General features: G+C 36.3%; 1 protein-coding gene across 10 annotated transcripts in view; it reads left to right on the top strand.

Moving 5' to 3' along the window:
• Positions 1-13,175, top strand: part of SLIT2 (slit guidance ligand 2) — a 266,218-nt gene extending 253,043 nt beyond the window's left edge. For 7 of the 10 annotated variants that reach the window (XM_040588455.1, XM_040588446.1, XM_040588481.1 and 4 more), the window contains 4 exons: positions 157-311; positions 5,318-5,606; positions 10,021-10,232; positions 11,316-13,175. In XM_040588455.1, the coding sequence (XP_040444389.1) occupies positions 157-311; positions 5,318-5,606; positions 10,021-10,232; positions 11,316-11,557 (898 nt within the window). In that variant the 3' untranslated portion in view covers positions 11,558-13,175. Of the gene's footprint in view, positions 1-156; positions 312-5,317; positions 5,607-10,020; positions 10,233-10,571; positions 10,661-11,315 lie in introns of all 10 variants that reach the window. The other 3 variants (XM_040588507.1, XM_040588496.1, XM_040588517.1) reach the window with 3 other exon arrangements.
• Positions 13,176-18,640: the final 5,465 nt, after the last annotated feature.

The following is an 18,640-nucleotide window of genomic DNA, read 5'->3' as shown; positions in this document are numbered from 1 at the left end:
ATGCATGTCCTTGCTTAAAATCTACTTTTCAGGAGACTGCACTCCTGGAGAAGTTCTGTTCTGAAGCTGCGTGAACTCTTGAATGGGAAGAAGTTCAAAAACTGTTCTAACCAGACCATCAACTTTCTAAAATTAATATTAATATTTATTTTGCAGTGTGGAAACAATTAATGATGGCAATTTCCACATTGTGGAGCTCCTAGCTATGGATCAAATTCTATCCTTATCCATTGATGGAGGAAGCCCCAAGATAATTACCAATTTGTCCAAGCAATCCACTCTGAATTTTGATTCTCCGCTCTATGTAGGAGGTAAGAGGATCTTACTGCTTCTTACTTACTAATGGTTTCATAGCTAATTTACTCTGGTAACGTGCTAATAAGCACATGGTAAAAGACTCATTTATTGAGACAATACCTTTAGATGAAACTCCAGCAGTTAATCTCAGTAGATTAAATTCTAACAAATACTATATCCTTAAACTATACCTGTTGCTTTTTTATCAGAATGAATATTTGATGGCTAATGTAAAATTCTGTAATTTTCTACTGTTATGAAGCTTTTTATTATACTGAAAAGTGTGTTTACAATTGTTTAGCTATTTGAAGATTCAGTAATGCCTATTTGGAAAGTGTAGAATTACAGCATTCTGTTTCGATCCTGTTTTATCTCTCTATTTCACTGTACAGGTATCTGCAGGAAATGATAGCAAGGTATAAAACCATGAAGTATAATTTATGTCTGGAGATCTTATTACTTAAGGCTAATAGAATTTATGACATTAGGTAAGAAGGCAACCAGCTGGACAGTTGCCTCACAGTATGTGGCAGTGTTGTTGGTGGGGTTTCTTGTTTGTTTTAAGAAGAAAAAAATGTTTCAGTAAAACCAGTAGTAGGTAACTGTGGAGATAAATTATTTGAAACATTTTTGATTATTTGCTGCAGTTTATTCTGTAGAACTATGGATTCAAACCCATTGTTTCAATCAGCAGTTTCTGTTGAATATCTGATGGGCCCACATAATGTAGGTAAAAGTAAGAAACCAGCCACCATTTTGTGCCTTCTTACTGTCCTTGGTAGCAAGTCTAAGTTCTTAGTGGTCAGAGATTCATCATGGTTTTTAAATACTACTGATCTTCTACCCGTCTTCATCTTCTACTTAGTTTAACCTTATAGTCTTATAGGAGGCATGTAAAGAGTCCCCTTCTGATCTGATCTTTCTGTAAAAATATCTACTTTCTTTTTCAACAAATTCTTAAGAACTGTTTTTTTTGTCTGAGAATAAGTTTTTCAGACTTGAGCATCTTGCTACCTTGCAAAAAACCATGCTACCAGTAGCACATTCATGAGATGCCTATTTTCTCTAGTTAGGTTGCTATTTATCCTCTTTCTAAATATACAGAAAAGCTCAGGGTAGTTGCTTAGATATATCTCTAATGGGGAAAAAATCAGGAAGCCTCTCTGATACTGATCAAGAATAGTCTATTTCTCCTACAAAACTAGTATAACAAGTGCCTCGGTTACAAGTGGTGTGGGGTAAGTTGACTTTTGTCTCTGAAAATCCCCAATGTATTCCCTTGAAACACCAAAGTGTTTTTGTCAGATCATTTCAGATTTTGTTATTGCCATCTTCCATCTAAGATGGGAGGAAGTACAAGATAGTATTCAACATTAGTCATCAGCCCCATACCAGCAGAGAAAAGAATTAAAATTATGAAATGTATGAGCTGCCTTTAAAATTGCTTCATATCATGAATCTTCAAAGGAGGATTGCCTTTTGGAAGCCTCTCTACATTTTTTCATGTGTGTCACTTCTGTTGTTTCCATAGTGTCCTATGCCACATTTTCTGGAAGGAATGATGGGCTTTTTTAGATTATAGATTCTAATAAGACACTGTCTACTAGGTTACTTATCTTGTCAACATCAGTTTGTTATTTAATGACTGCTAAGGCCAATTTTACTACTTGAAACCTAAGCTTAGTGCAGAATGATCCCTCTGTCTGTAATGGGCATCTTTTGATAAAATGAGGTTAGACTGCTAACTATAAGCATTTATTCTATGCAGTACTAATACCTGTTGATTTGTGACATATCCTTGCTGCTTCACCTTGCAGATCTGTGTCTCCATTAGGAGAATCATCCTAATCTGCATCCTCATTTTGAAGTATCAGAAGAAATATTTTTTTGAAATAATCCTTTCCTTTAGTGATTTGATTCCGAAGAACAGGAGTCTTTTTAGATAGATCCTGTGTTCTGTCTATGTCAACTCTTCACATTCAGGCTCCAAGCAGACAATTGTTTCTGCTGTCATAGAAAATGTTGTCTAAAACAGAATGAAAACCATTATTAGAAACACGTTATTACAAAACAAAGTAAAGAAACCAGTAGGTTGATATTCAGGTCTTAAACTTTTCTGTTCTTTGTCTGTGTTTATCTATTTATGATCTTTAAAACCCTTGAGACACTTCCACTCTTGTAGCTTTATATTACCCATCTTTTTGAGATTCATTCAATTTTTTCTTATCCAGCTGTATCTAGAATTTGATCACACATTTTCATCAGTTAAGAACTCAAATTCTCACTAGGATTTTATGTAGTATTTTTATCTTTGCCAGAGTCTTACTTTGACACCTATATCATCATGTAGCTTACACTTACTCTTATCACCTTCCTGCTAAAATGGCATTTCTGGTAAGCATCACCTCAGCTGGCAGAATGAAATTCAGACTTGACAGTAAGCCCTTGTATGGTGTTCTTCCTCTCTCTCTGCTTCCCCCCACCTCCCCCCACCCCACCCCACCCCCACCTTTTTTATTTAAAACAAAGTTATTCTTGGATCACAATATTTGCATTGGTCTGAAACAGGAAATTTAACTTTATTTTTATAGAAATTGGCCTAATTGATTAATACTCCTTTTGTTGTTGTTTTTGACCTTTTCCCAACTGTATGGCTCTCTTGTGTGGTCAGAAAACACACTCTAGATGTTCAGTCTTTCTATAACAGATTTCAGTGAGACTTATTGAAAGACCATGGCTTTCTATAAGTCTTAAGGCACAGTCTGTTTCTTCTCAACAACTCTTCAAAGGGGTCATACACTGATACCTCACACTCTTCTCTCAGAAATTATAGAGCATATTTTACTAGCTGAGTGGCACCTTGTTTCATGGAAGTCACTATTTCTGAGACAGGTAGGACATCAGCTGCTTTTCATTTGTGCCTGCTCTGTTGTAGCAGCTTCTAGAATGAGATATTAATTTTGCCAGTTTTATTGTATGACTGTTATTTAATCGGTGTCCTACCATTTACCTCCTTGAGTAGTAATTTGTTAATTTACCTGCAGTCAAGTTCAGTGACCAAAAGCTTAAAGCAGAGTGGGAACTTTCTTACCTTCCTGAAAACAGAGCTGAAATATTTGTCTGCATCGTTTCTATAGCAGTTCTTTCTTAACTGATAAAGAACCTTTATCTAATAATTATCTAAGAAATATTGCTAAAGAATATAAGCAGGTTTTGCACACACTAAGTCTTGTAACATTTGGTAACTTGCTAGAAGCAGCAAAAAGTGGATAGGGTAAAAGCTTATTTATATGCTTGCATTGTGTTTCCAAATGTCTTCCATATTAGAGATTATAGACAAAAATTCCCCAAATCATATGGGAGATATATTATATTATCTGATTTCATACATGCTTATACGGTTCCCAGAAATCATATCTATAAATTTGCAGACCTTTACAAGTATAACATCTAGTTTAGCGTTGCACTGGTGTACTTAGTTTTATTCAGCTTTTATTTTTGCAGTGCATCTATTCTGCTATTAGAGATCTCAAGCCACATTACCTAAACGTTTTTTGCTGAGTGTTGCTTTCAAGGGAGAAATCATGGTGAAGAGGTTCTGATGACTGTTCCTTGTCTCTGGATTTTGAGAGTATGGCAAATATTTTTGAGGAAATGGAAAATAATGATTGTTTGCTGTCTGAATCCTTTAATATAATAGTCCTATACTTAGCTGATAGGATCAAAGACGATTATGCTCTTCAGCAGTGTGGGTGCAGTATTGTTCGTTTCTATAATCACTGAAGCTTAGCACAAATGAAATTACAATAACCTCTACATGAAAGACAGGTCTACTTCATTAGGTTGCATAGCACTTCTGCATTACACTTAACTGGTCAGAGTGACTATATAAAACCATTACAAGTATCAGCTTACATCGTTAAGGAGCAACTATGCAGAACATTACTCCTTTCTGTTGTTATCTAAGTACCAGAATGAAAATTGTTAATTTTGCCTGGGAATAAACCTGTACAGCTAATAAGCATATATATTTTCAAGTAAACAGATCCTTTTCTAATGCTCAGTATGCTTTGATTTCCTTTATTTAGTAGTCTCAGGAGGTATTTAGGCATTTTTGTATTCATTATTTGAATGTAATATCTTAAGAACTAACTAATATAAACCAATATGTTGGCAATAAGTTAAGAAAAAGAAAAGCATGAGGTAGGAGTAGAAGAAACTTATTTTTACATGAAAACAATATTTAATAGTAATGTTTGTCTGAATTAGTCTTAAATGATTAACTGATCACAGCAGGATAACTGCATCACTTATACCTAATTACACTTGTAACAGTTATAGACTACAACAGAGGAATTATTTTGAAAATGGTCAACATCAGGGGCATTTGCACTATCTAGAAATATCTACACATAAGTATGTTAATGTTGAATTATTATTTACTATCTTTGTTTTACATTATAATGGCAAACTCTGAGTGGCTTTTTTATTAATGTGGGGTTTTTTTAATGGATCTTCATTCTGTTGAGCTTATCTTTCCAAGTATTTTCACTAGCAAATTTTCATATTTGAAATAAGTATTCCAACTCCAAATTGATGAGCTGGTCCTGCTAAATGTTCTGCATTTGCGTACCTTAGCAGCTTACAAAAAATCATCTGTCAGCGGCAAAATTTCAACAGCTTTTGTATTACCAAGATTCAGAAAGTACTGGACTTTGCATTAGGTCAAAACCAGGCATGTGTCTGAACCTCTTCACATTGTGACCTTCCTTTGTGAAGTCCTATATACATTTCTTTAGCTGGACCTAGAGACTTAAGGGTTTGGAGCTGTTTTACATGCATGCTTGGCAACCAGAATAATTTTCAAATACTAGATCATTGCTCATGGTTGTAGGCTGAATAGCTAAGAAAAATTGATGAAGAAGAAATATTTCTTTAAAAATGTTTTAAAAATAGATAAAATGGTGCAGAAAGTTTTACCAAAGATTACACTGATTATTTGCTATTATTAATTTCCTAGGTATGCCTGTGAAAAATAACATAGCAGCTTTACGCCAGTCTCCAGGACAGAACGGCACCAGCTTCCATGGTTGCATCCGTAATCTATATATCAACAGCGAACTCCAGGACTTCAGAAATGTGCCACTACAAGTGGGAATTCTGCCAGGCTGCGAGCCTTGTCATAAGAAAGTTTGCGTGCATGGAACATGCCATGCTACCAGCCAGTCAGGCTTTTCCTGTGAGTGCGAAGGAGGATGGACTGGACCCCTCTGTGATCAACAAACTAATGACCCATGTCTTGGAAATAAGTATGTCCTTCCTCAAGACAGAATAGTAGTATAATATGCATATACATCCCCTGTTGTGTATTTTTTTCATAGAAGTTCACACTTTTTTCAGCAAGAAACAAAATATCCTGGGCATGTAAAAGTGAAAACAGTGTCCAGGTTAAAGTATATTCTTAATGACTAAAAAGCCCCAGTTTAGGGGAGCAGATACACACATCTCACTGAAGTTCTGCCTCAAGCCTGGGAAGTGCTCTTACACACTCTGTATGGGTCTGTAATGAGTTACATTGATGCAAGTGTTGGTACGACACTTGGTACAAAAATCATTTAAAAGAAGTTGCAAATGGAAAAAAATCTATTTGGTTATTTATAATTGTATAAAATGACAAAATACAATTCTTATTCTCTATTGTGTTTTAAAAACTTGATACAATACATATATGTAATATTTTTATATTTTTACAGTACCCCAGGTTTTAGCAGGAAAACAGATTTCTACCTTTATAGTAAACTTCTGTTTAAGTCTCTGTGTATTAATTCCTTTTGCTGATTTGACTAGAACATTTTAGGTTGGACATTTTATGTATGGTTTTAGAGAGGGTCATTTGTATAAGTGTAGAGAGACAGCAAAAGATATGTGTATATGAGAGTATCAATATCTATATGTATTAATCTTTAAAATTTACTATAGAGACAGATTCAATTTTTTGTCTCATGTTCTCCCAGCACAAGAAGGTCAGAAACTTCAGAAGTTCAAAGTTTTCCAGAATTTATTGGTCATGGGCAACAAAATGTCATTCTGTTTGCCCTTACCACTGTCCTTACTACAGTTCTACAGTTCGGCAAATGTGTGTGTATATATATATGTTTTTGGGTTTTTTTTTTTAAGAGTAAAGAAAGCCTGCTTGGATCTTTTGGCTGCTGCTTTTTCAGGGCTCTGGTGTGACTTTTGAGGATCAGTGGCCTGAGTTTGCTTAAGAGATTCTACTAAGATGATTTTCAATTCACATATAAAATGATGTTTAAGTGATCTTTTCACATAGTGTGGGTGTAGAGTCTGACCCTTTACAGCTTTATACACCAGTTACCGTGTCTTACAGTGCAGTTAGCATTCTTTACATTGGCTATGGACGCTCAGTACTATTAAGTTTTGAACTCTTCCCAAAGCTACAGCAGTGAATTTTTGAGGAATATCATTATAGCATTTCATTGTTTGTGGGTCTTTTTCTTATCCTGTCCTCTTTTCACAGTAAGTTAAGACATAAAGGAGGTCACAGCAGATTAAAAAATACAAATGTGAGGTCTATACTTGAGGAGTCAAAAATAACATGGAACTGAACCACCAAGTTCTATAATAGGAAAAGCCAAAGAATTTCTTTGAAGTGTCCTTGAAAAATTAGATTCTGTATAGGTTCTCATAACTATACACATCAGCACCCAAACAGAGTGCTTTTTGCAGTAGATTAGAAAACTTGGCAAGTATCAGATACAGGCATATCGGAAGGAGAAGTGAGCACAACATTAGTATTTTGTAAGCTCTTGAAAGTATTGGTTTTGTTTCAGCTGTAGACAGTGCTGTGAGCTTTTAGGAAAGAAAACCAAATCAAAATTGTTTATCTGGAGTGAAGGTGGGGTTTGTTGTTCTTTAGTTCCTGGGTATTTTGATTCTGTATTTCATGATTAATCTCTAAAATCAGTCTATTGAATAGATGCATTTTGCCCATCTAATACAGTATAACATTCCACTTTTATCTGAGAAGCAGAGTAGTCATGATCTCTGTTTTGAAAATGCAGGGGATCTTTTAGCAATCCCTGCACACTGTGAAAAGGCATAAGGCTTACATTTATTTTACCTAAATCCAGGTGCTTGACTTAGGAACTTGGTGACCAAAGTCTGCTGTATAGTCAGTAAATTTCTAAAAATTTCTAAAGCGTAAATTAGACCTCAAGTGGTCTAATTACCCTCTGGAAGAGCTCATTTCTCTCCATGACTTTGTGGGAGCTTATGGCAGTTACACATCTAACTTGAGTGCCTGACATAGGTACCTAAAATTAGATAAGATGAAACTGTGCCCAAGTTTGCACTTAGCCTGATGTTCCTTTCAGTACAGTCTGAAGATGAAATTTAGGGCTTCAAAGAATGAGTGGGAGCAAAAGTATAAGAGTTGGCATAATCTAAGATTTAATTATCTTCTAAGTCAAGCAGAACTTTACCAAAGACCCTGACACAGACTGCTTTGATATCTAAAACAGCCTGTATAGGGTATGACGTGATGTCAGCGTCACCTGAGTAACTTCATAGATCAGATGTCCTAAAACTAGTTTTTTGTAAATGGAGAATAGATCAAATGCTGAACATAAAAGAAACAAAAGCCATCTGCCCTGTGATGCTGTCTAAGCCTTCAATTTTGAGTTGCTTAATCTAACAGTCTTGGAATATCAGACTTCAACCACAGGAACAAGATGAAATTTTTTAGGGAACATAGTTGCTTCAGAAATAAAGACTCTTGCATAACAGGGAACTTGGAAGTGCTTAAGCTATTATTTAAGTTTTGTATTTGTAGTTTTTAATCTCAAACTGGGTTTGTGAATGGAGGCTATGTGTTGTGCCTTCCATTTAAATATCCTGTGATGAGACTGACTTCCTGCACTGTTTTTCTTCCAAGTTACATCATGCCTAAGGCATTTGCACAGAATTAATGGTACAGATGGAGAAGCGTAATGTAGATTTCATTGATGAGTGGAATTTGGTGATATATATGAAATGAAACAGTTTTAAATAGTTGATGCAAGTTTGCCAAAGTTAAAAACTGTTATGCATTCTTTTCAGTTTTATCAAATTTCTTACTCCACTGAAGGAGTAGAGTAAAAAGCAAAGTTTCCAGAAATACAGACTTTGTTCTCTAAAAAAAATTTCAAAATGAGATGTTGTTCTTAACAGAACTCTTCTTTTACTATGAAATGCAGTTTTATATGAATTTTTGCCGTCTTCAAATTCATAGGATCATAGTTTGGGTGAAAAGGGAACTTAAACACCACCTAGTTCCAACCCCCCTGCCACGGGCAGGGACACCTTCCGCTAGACCAGGTTGCTCAAAGCCCCATCCAGCCTGGCCTTGAGCACTTCCAGGGATGGAATTGAAATTGAAATTGACGGCATTGAAACAAAGGATTTTATTTTAGATAGAATGGGGATTATATATATATTTTTTTAATCTAAAGCTATTCATTTACTTATATATATATTAAGGTGGCTGCTGTAACCTACTAAGGAGGTTGTGGGCTTAGAGGTCTTACAACACAGACAGGAGAAACATTAGGAAGGGAGACCTTGAACATCAGGATTGCATTCCTCCCTACAGGGTAATCTTCACTGTGGTCTCCCTAGGAAACACTACATAGATAGGATACTTGTCTATCAAGACAACAGTTAATAACATTATTTCTAGGAAGAAAGTTACTGACCCTGAGCCACCAAATAAATGAACAAAAGGAAGTGATTTTATTCCAAGTCATTGGTGATGTTTTCAGAAGATGAATTGCCCTAATCTTCAGCTTCCACCTAGGAATAATTAAATATCCTCCTTTTGGGAAACACCACCTCTCTCTCAAGGGAAGACCAGCTAGGTGTTCCCATACTACTGTACATCAGAACTTAGCAGATGCAGCTTAACTCACAGCCTTTTTTGTCTAACAGCAAGATTTGAGCCTACCATAAATGTTTACCAAAGATCAACTGAGAGTAGCTAGTTTAATCACTTGGGTGAGACCTGATAATATGTAACCTTATTTAGTGTGAGTTTCTGCATGGGTACCAGATGAATGCAGATGGCTTTCAGTGACGTGAAGACCTGCCTCACAGATTCTATGACCGCACTACTAGCAGTTGGTAATGCAGACTAATATGTTTGAAGGGGGAGCATGTCTTCAGTTTTGAAACTGCTATTGCTTTGGTCATAAAGTGTCAGTTAGGAAGTGCCTGACCTGTCTTTGTGCTGGGAGCCTCATACTTCATGAGTAATAATATGGTTTTTTTCAAATGATACAAGAACCAGAATTTCAGGTGGAGTATCCTTTTTCTCTACTTAATTCCACTGGGTTACATTTGGGCTTGATTTTGCTGTATTCTTCTCAAAAGCATGCTGAAAATTTCGGTGGCCAGGAAATGTTGGGTTTAATAACTGGCCTATAAAAGTCTTCCATAACACATCTACAGTGGCTGTTTTCTGGTGAGATAGAGCTCTGTACTGCAGCTTGTTCTGTGTAAACCTGCATACCAATTATAAACCACTTCACTGCATCTCACTGAAAAAGTCCATTAGAAACAAAAGCAATTTCTTCTGAGTACAGTCCAAAGTATTTGTAGTTAATGTTGCTTAGCCTGAACTTTGATGAATAATTTATTTTTATTCTCTTGGGCTTGTTTCCCCTGTAGATGTGTGCATGGTACCTGCTTGCCGATCAATGCGTTTTCATACAGTTGTAAATGCCTGCAGGGACATGGGGGAGTCCTCTGTGATGAAGAGGAAATGCTGTTTAACCCCTGCCAATCCATCAGGTGTAAACATGGCAAATGCAGGCTTTCAGGACTTGGGAAACCATATTGCGAATGCAGCAGTGGATACACGGGGGACAGCTGTGATAAAGGTAAAAAAAATATGTTAATGTTGTTGTTTTGGTCTTAGAAAAGAGGTTTTTTTTTATTAAAACATGAACAGCCAAAAACATTACCAATTTTTTTTCCCACAACACACACATTTGTTGCTTTTTTTTTTACCATAAGAATTTATCTCAGTGAGAGAAAAATCAAACTTTTCCCATGAATTTGTTTACATTTTGAGGATTTTTTCATCAAATGTTTTGCTGTGAAAACATTTCTCTTTTTTACCTTTATTCAAAAACACATTTTTACTATATTTAACTGTTACCTTTTACCTGCTGTATCTTTCTGTATTTATTGTTTCTCTGCCTTCTGCAACTGAGAAGCCAAATCCAATGATTCTGCTCCTAGTTTTATCACAAACTCTACTTTTGACCTCTCAGCTTCAACTGATTTATCACAGCGAATTATGCAGGTGAGATGGATGAAAACAGGATGACTTTTCCCCCTACCTTTTTCTTTGTCCTTTGCCTATCAAAGCTCTCCCCCTCCCTCTCTCTCCCTTACCCCAGATGGCATTTATTTTGTATTGTACATAGATGTGAATAGAACAGAAGAATATGGTTGTGGAACTTTTAACAGATGTCTTATTTTTAGCTGGTTTTATACCTCAGTAATTTATGAAGTTAGTGGACTGTAACTTGTTTTAAATAAGAGTTTGAATAATATTAAACTCCAGGTCTAATAAATTAAATTGCATGCTCTCTGAAACATTTCACTATGGTAAATAGAACCAGCTGCAAGCAATGTAGGAATAGAAGATGTGTATTTTTATAAAACAGGAAAAGATTTAAGCTTCCAATTTTCTTGTCATTGTAATAGCCTTGTATTTATGGTTTACTACACATAATACAACCTTTACTGAGAATAGGAGGTATAGGAAATAAAGCTCAGCATTAATCAAATTATGTTTGGTAGAACCACTAGTTTCTAATAGACAGGCTGAGTCAAACTTTAAAACACCAATCCCAACTGCAATTAGAAACACAGCATCTTCCTTAGCAACATCAACGATTCTTTGACCTGTGTCTCAAAAGCGCATCTCTTATTTTAAATACTGTTTTCTGCAGAAATCTCTTGTCGAGGGGAACGAATCCGAGATTACTACCAAAAGCAGCAAGGGTATGCTGCGTGCCAGACGACCAAGAAGGTATCGAGACTAGAATGTAAAGGAGGATGTTCAACCGGGCAGTGCTGTGGACCACTAAGAAGCAAGAGACGGAAATACTCTTTTGAATGCACTGATGGGTCATCATTTGTGGACGAGGTTGAAAAAGTGGTGAAGTGTGGCTGTACAAATTGTCTCTCCTAAGTGTCCCTGTCACACTTGTCTTTTGAAAATGTTGTATACTTATTGACCGTGTCGGACTAATTAATGCTTCATAGTGGAAATATTTGAAATATATTGTAAAATACAGAACAGACTTATTTTTATTATGAGAATAAAGACTTTTTCTTCATTTGAAAAGATTCAAGTGCTTGAACTGAGACTTCTCATAACCAAGAGGAGCTTTGAAGAAAAAAAAAAAAAAAAAAAAAAAAGACCTGGTAACATTGCAACAGAGATGGGAAACTTTTAACTGCTTTTAACATGGATTCTTCTTTATAACATGCTGAAGATACACTGACACTATACACATGTGACTTTCAGCTTAACAGCTCAGAGATGAAATATTGACCAGAACATAAGGCTTGTTTTTTCACTTTCGTATCGGTATATTTTATTGGCTTGGCAGACCATACCAATCACTTACCTATGGATGAGGAAGCATTACAAGTGAAAAGAATCAGATTATGCAGAAATAACAATTGTATGAAATACATTTTATCTTTTGGAATTATTAAGCATCTTGAGAAGATGGGGTCCCATTTAACGGATGGGAAATGGGAGATATGAGAATATACTATAATCCTGAAATCTCCTGATGATGTATACTTTTATGTCAGCATGTTAGGAAAAGAAGCATAAAAAAGTGTTTATCTACCCTTTTCCAGTATTAATTTTTTGTAATATAAATGTTTGGGGATGATAAAAATAGATTATTGATGGATAAATTAGTAATAATATGGATTTCTGTTTCTATGAGTTCTAAACAACTCTATACAGTATTCAGTTTCATTGAGAAATATTTATTGTATCAAAGTACATTGTACTTAACCCTTTTAGGCGATCCCTTTTACTGTTTTTCAATGCTTTAATATATATTAATTTATATTTGTCCCAGTATTTTTGTATTTTTTTTTAAAGGACTTAAAAATCAGGATTTTTTGCAATAGAACTAACGTAGCATGTCGTCTTGGGGTAAATGTTTTCGGTCTTTTTCCTCTCCTTCCCCTTCCCTTTTTCTTTTCCTTAGAATCTGACCACTTGGTGTCACTGAATCTGAAAGTGATGACAATCTGCAGTTTTCACGTACAGCAGATATTCAGGACACCTTCCAAGAACCCATAATGTATGACAGAAAATGTTTTTACACTAGGTGGCAATTGTAGAGAAGTTGATTTTCCCTATATACAGTACTTACAGAAAATAAGGTGGCATGTAGAAAATGACATTAGAAGGTAGATCTTTATAAATTAATATTCCCATGGAGCTCTTTACCTTTTTTATAAAAAAGAAAAAAAAAAAGGCTGTGCTATCAAGAACTGTGACTTTCCCCAAATAATAAAACTACTTCACTGCCCTAATGTTCCCCACGTTAACATGTTGCTGCTAAATTATAATGTAGAATTGGTAATCAATAGTGGGTTGTGTTCTTCTTTCAGTAAAACCCAGGGTACCCTGTAAAAATGCAGATGTTTTTCAATTTTATTTTATTATTTTTTTTACAAAAAAGTTAGATGTACATGTGTAATGCAGTGTGCTTTGTCTTATTTGGACTGATATCAGTAATGCTACTGATGTTTGTAAATTAAACAGATATTTACTTCATTAACATCTTTTATTTGTATTCTTCTGAGAAGTTTAAATTGTCTATCAGCCTTTAATTAAACATTTGTAGTTGCGTAGAATATTTGGTAAAAAACAGAATAAAACCCAACCCTAGATCTAGTGTATTCATTGCTGAAAATCTGAAGAAGGAATTAACTTGGGATTATTACACCTACAGACGGTGACATCTGAAAATGTTGGCTCATTACAAACACAGCTGAACTCATACCAAAATTAACGAAAGGCTTCTTATAAGTACACTGCATGAAAAGGCAAACTGAATCTCTCCTAATATTTTAATGGTTATCCAATCGACAATTTGACAGCTCTTTTAGCAAGTAATTTGATTCTTCAGAGGGATTAATTGTCACTAATCTTGGACTAAGTATTTGAAATTTAAGCAATTGGATGGGATGATACTGAAGCAGGTTTCTCTTCTGTAATATAATTTTTACAGAAAATTCTGTATTTATTTTACTTAGTCTGCTTTAGAATTTGTCTGAATGTGCAATGAAACAGCCTTTGGCGTGAGGCCACCTTTGCAGTTTGTATGACTTCTAAATATTCTTCTGTAAATACGAGTAGCTTTGAGGAAAAAAAAGCCATTTTTGCGTAACAGTACTTACATAGCATTCTTGGTGAAACAGTATTATTTTTCTGTGTATGATCAAAATCCCTGTACCAAGTATCTGGAGTTGGACTGCTCTGTCCTCATACTGACAGAGAAAAAGGAATTTTGTGCTGTATTCAGGCAAGGCAATACTAGCAGCTACTGGGGATCCTGAGGCCAGCAAGACAGGGCCTTTTTGTGGTCTTTAAGCAGAACCAAACAAAAACTTAAAACAAAACAAAAAACAAACAAACAAAAAGAAAAACCCAGCAAACAAAAAAGAAAACAAAACAACAGAAAAACTCCAACAAACAAACCAAACCCCAAAAAAAACAAACCCCAACAAAAAACAACTTTGGCACCTACCCCTCTGGAGGAATATAAGGCACCTACATAAAACAGTGACTCAGCTCACACCTTAAAAACCTGAGCAGCCCTGTATTCTCACCACTGGAAGTCCTGCAGCACCAACAAGGTGTGTTACTCTGCATGACGAGAGAACTTTTCTCAGTGAGATGAGTCACCCTGAAACCTTTTTGCCTAAATCAAGTTTCTTGTTTTATTGCTGTAATAGGCTGCCTTCTGCTCACATTCGCCAAAAGGGAAATGGGGATCTGAGGGAACTTTAAACTGTAGCTTTAAACATAGCTAACCAGTGGAGAATTTAGTTCAGTGCAGAACACTCCAGACACATAGGTCTTCATTCAAAAACATGTTATACACCTTTTAACACAGCGCTCGGGGATTAGGTTTCTCTCCTAGGGTCAGAGGAGAGAATGTATGAGAGGAATCACTCATGCAGTCTGCTTTGAATGTATTGAATTGAATGCATAAAAACCATTGGGTCTGAAGGATACAAATCAGTACGGTGACTAAGTTGCTCACTTTGAGTTAGCACTACGTACAATTCAAATTCTTTTTTAATTAGGAACCAAAAAAACTGAAACTTGACAATGCCGTCATTTTCTGCCAATATTCTTAAAAGCTGTAAAAGAGAAAGGACATGAATAGTGCTTAATTTGTACTGGTTCATGCACAATTCATACTGTCATCTCACAGATGACAAAAATGTGAAAAAGCATGAAAAAAATACCACTCAAATTAAATAGTAACAAGTCACTGCTTTTTTGTTAACATTGAAAGTCAATTCAGAATAGGCACTATCACACATGGAACCAGATTCCGCAGTCTGCATTAAAGCTTCTGGGGGAGATGGATATGTGAGTTGTAGAAATACTGGTTTAAGCAAACAAATGATGGGCTTTGAACAAGCTTTGAGAAATACAGTTTATTTTCTAAGCTCTATTGTAGTAACAGTTTTGTCTTGTATCCAGAATACTTTGCATTGCCATATGGGGATATTATGAGCTTCTGTATTACAAGAATCGTTGTAATATGATGATGCTTTCTGTAGATGCCACAGTCAATATGATATTCATATAGTGTTACAAAGGTATTTGCCTGGAAAGACCGGAATGCAGAGGCTTAATAGATGACAAAAATCTGGCAGACCTGGTGATCTGTGGAATGAATGTACTTGCAGGGTAGTAGCAAGGCAATGGAGAAAGTGGATGTCACCATTTAATTTTTATGAGATGAGTGATGATTAAGAGATGCGGGGGAGAGTGGTATGTTTTGGAAAGGAGCTTGCTGTTAAGAAGAAAATGCCCAGAAGTTTTGGAAAAGTGTCAGAGTGTTGGTGGCTGTTTGCATTGAAGCTCTATTTTGGGAGCCTTATCTGTTACTGCTTGAAACTTATGTCTTTAAAAGAAACCTCTTTACAGTTCTGAAAAATATGCACTTGATCTTTCTATCTGGAGTTAACCCTATTGTCTGAGGAAAAGTTTTATCTTTTGAAAGCAATTCAGAATCCCATCTTTTGATTCCTTTTTGTTTGCCTTTAGAAGCGAGTGTTAATTCTTGCAGTAGCTCATTAGACATGCAAGTGTCTGTGCTTCAGCTATGCCACCTTACAGTGGAGAGCCTGGCACATAATTTCAGTTCCCATAAAGTGCAAATCCCCATTTGAGCCATTCAGGATTCTTGGCTTTTAGAAGAAATACCTATGCACTGAGCTGGTATCTCCAATCTATTTAAGATTCCTACAGTGGAAATCAGAAAATTGTTGGTAGTTGTGACTATGTAGGGGCTGTCAGGAGTAAAGTAAAACTGAAGTGTTTGCCTGCACGCCTGGAGAGCCTGGCTCAGCCTGGAGAGCCTACTGTTTTACTGTGTTCTTTATGTATTGTGTTCCTGGGAGAGCGGGAAGTCATTGTGCTCATCCTTTCAGAAATGTCTGAGAGTAGAGGGATTTTGTGTCCTTTTGCAAATAAATTGTCTAGGCTGGAAATCATAGGCCTCTTTGGCCCTCAGCCAGGTTAAACTGTGTATGTATACCTTAATATCAGCCATCATCCTGGACACCAACAGTTCCTGACGTTAAAAAAGTGAGTAAGTTTTGCTCTCAGTTTAATAAAACACAGATGGGAAAAGCAAACCAAACATAGAGTTAACAGCTCTATTCACTAGTCTCCTGGGCTCCATGTGATTAAATCAGAGTTGGAGGGTATGTTCCTGCTGCTGCTGTTCTGGCCAGTGTCCGTAGGGGTGATGGCCAGCAAAGAAGTATTCTGTCAGTGCTGCATGTCATTTGTCAAGCTGAGAAAAAACAGTCGTCTCACTGAACAGCAAGACTTCTGGCTATCCACGGTCCCAGCAAATACGCTCCAGCTCTACAGCATGACACCCATGCTGCAGGAATTTTGCTCAGCCATGGGAACAGACTTTAAAACTGCCTCCCAGATCCACAGCTTAATTTCAAAATGTTGATCTTGGTAATGCTTTCTGATCTTTACAACTCCATCCTTTTATTTCATTCCAGTTCAGAGGTAAATTCCTTTAATTCTGAACGTCAAGCCTCAGTACTCTCAGTCGCTGCCCTATACTACATACAGGAGGTTAAGACTTCTTTTCTGTTCCTTTTTTAGGTATTCGTTAACTTTGGTAGAGGGATCAGAAGACCTGCCTTAAAGAAGAAGAGAGAGGTTATACATCCAGTTACAGAGATCAGATATTTTCATGTCCTTTATAATTTGGAAAATGTTACATACACCCCCCTCCCCACCCCCACCCCCCGCCCCCGGAGCAGTCTGACATCCACAGATTGATATAAACTTAATACTTTGTGGATTTATAGACTCAGACAAGGGGAATTGTTATCTGTTTTTGTCAGCTATAACTTTTTTTTTTGTCTTCATTCTTTTTAGGATACTTTTCCGTATCATAAGAGACAAGTAAAGATAGAATTAATGTGCCTGGGTTGCTTTACTCTGTCATTGAAGTTCTTTAAAAAGATCCAGTAGCTCTTTTTCCAGGACATTTTTATTCTTTCTCATAGTTTTTCATATTTTGGGCTTCAGTGTGTTGTTTCTGTATGAAACTTTGTCCACTTTGTTTAATTTCCAGGACAGATTTAATCCTTCTAAAGAGAGCGAAAGGATACCTTTTTTTTCCTGCAGCTGTGCCTAAAATCTCTCACAGCACATCTTTAGAAGTATGTTTCTTTCAAAGTCCTCTGAGAATAAGTTAACTTGAGCTGTTTTGACTGCAAATTTGGTTTTTTTGCTTCTGATTAGCTTTATTTATTTAATCACATTTCTGTGTTTCTGCTATGGTAACAGCAATAAGAGCAGTACCAGCTGACCTCTGCTTTAGAAGTTGGTTGCTGTTTTGAAATAGCAAGTTTAAAGAGGTTTATATTTGCCTGTTCTCTCTCCTTTTTCTTTTTTTTCTTTCTTTTTTTTTTTTTTTTTTTTGTTTTTTGCAATTGGATTGCCTTCCATATCAGTTCACCCATTTTTGTGCAGTTTTATGATTATTCTGTAAAGGAAAGGTAAGAACATGAATTGTCAACAGTAATAAAACCAACCACAGAAGATACATTGATCTACCAAAAAAAAATAGTTCCTAAACTGAGATCACAAGTTACTATTCATTAATTGTTACCTTCATTTTTGCTGAACAAACTGTTATATGATTAGTGAACAAAGACATTAAGCAACCTCCAAGTACACTCCTAGAAATAATCAATGCAGTGTGTCCAGGGCTGGAGAAGGAAGAAAAAGGGGCCTAAGAGTTATCTAATTCTGGTACACCTTTTGTGGAGAGGGAGGTTTGGGCATATTTCTGGGTCTGAATATCCACGGTGAGACCATGTGGCACTGCATAGACTCCACTGCAGAAAAATGTTTACAATTACCCTAAATAAATAAAAAAATAAACTAATGAGAAACTTTACAAAACAGCTTAAAAACAAGAAGCAGAAGGTTTGTTAAGTCTGGCTTGATTAAAGCAGTGCTCATCATCCATTATCACAAAGCACGGACCAGCCTTTGGCATTCACCCCTTCCCTGAAGCTCCAGGCACTCCAGACACTCCTTGCTTCTCACCCACCAGGTTCCAGACCCGGCTGTGCCTGCCATTCCCACAGCCATCCCTGACGAGACACTTCTTCCTTCCCTTCCCAGGAAGTCACAGCAATCCCCTTCCTGCATGTGCGTTCACTGAGGTAACTGGAGGCATCTGGCGGGGGCAAAACACCACACTGGTGATGGAAAGAATGGTCTCCGTCTAATTAATGTTTGAGCATATAAAAATCCAGTGTTATTTATTAAACTGTAACAGCAATGTGTTCGTACAAGTCAGCAGGAATGGTGGCTGGTGTAAGTAATAGAACTCCCATTCTGTGTGTGACGCGGAGAACGCAGCCTCTTCGTTTTCATTCTGAAAAGCATGTGTAACTTCGGGTTAATTGGAAGGAAGGAGAAAGAGACTGAGCGCTAACTGAAAATCTG

The sequence above is a fragment of the Falco naumanni genome, chromosome 1 (genome assembly GCF_017639655.2).
Source record: "Falco naumanni isolate bFalNau1 chromosome 1, bFalNau1.pat, whole genome shotgun sequence".
Lineage (NCBI taxonomy): Eukaryota > Metazoa > Chordata > Aves > Falconiformes > Falconidae > Falco > Falco naumanni.
The sequence above is the reverse complement of the archived record's forward strand: the minus strand, read 5'-3'. Positions and strand labels throughout refer to the sequence as shown.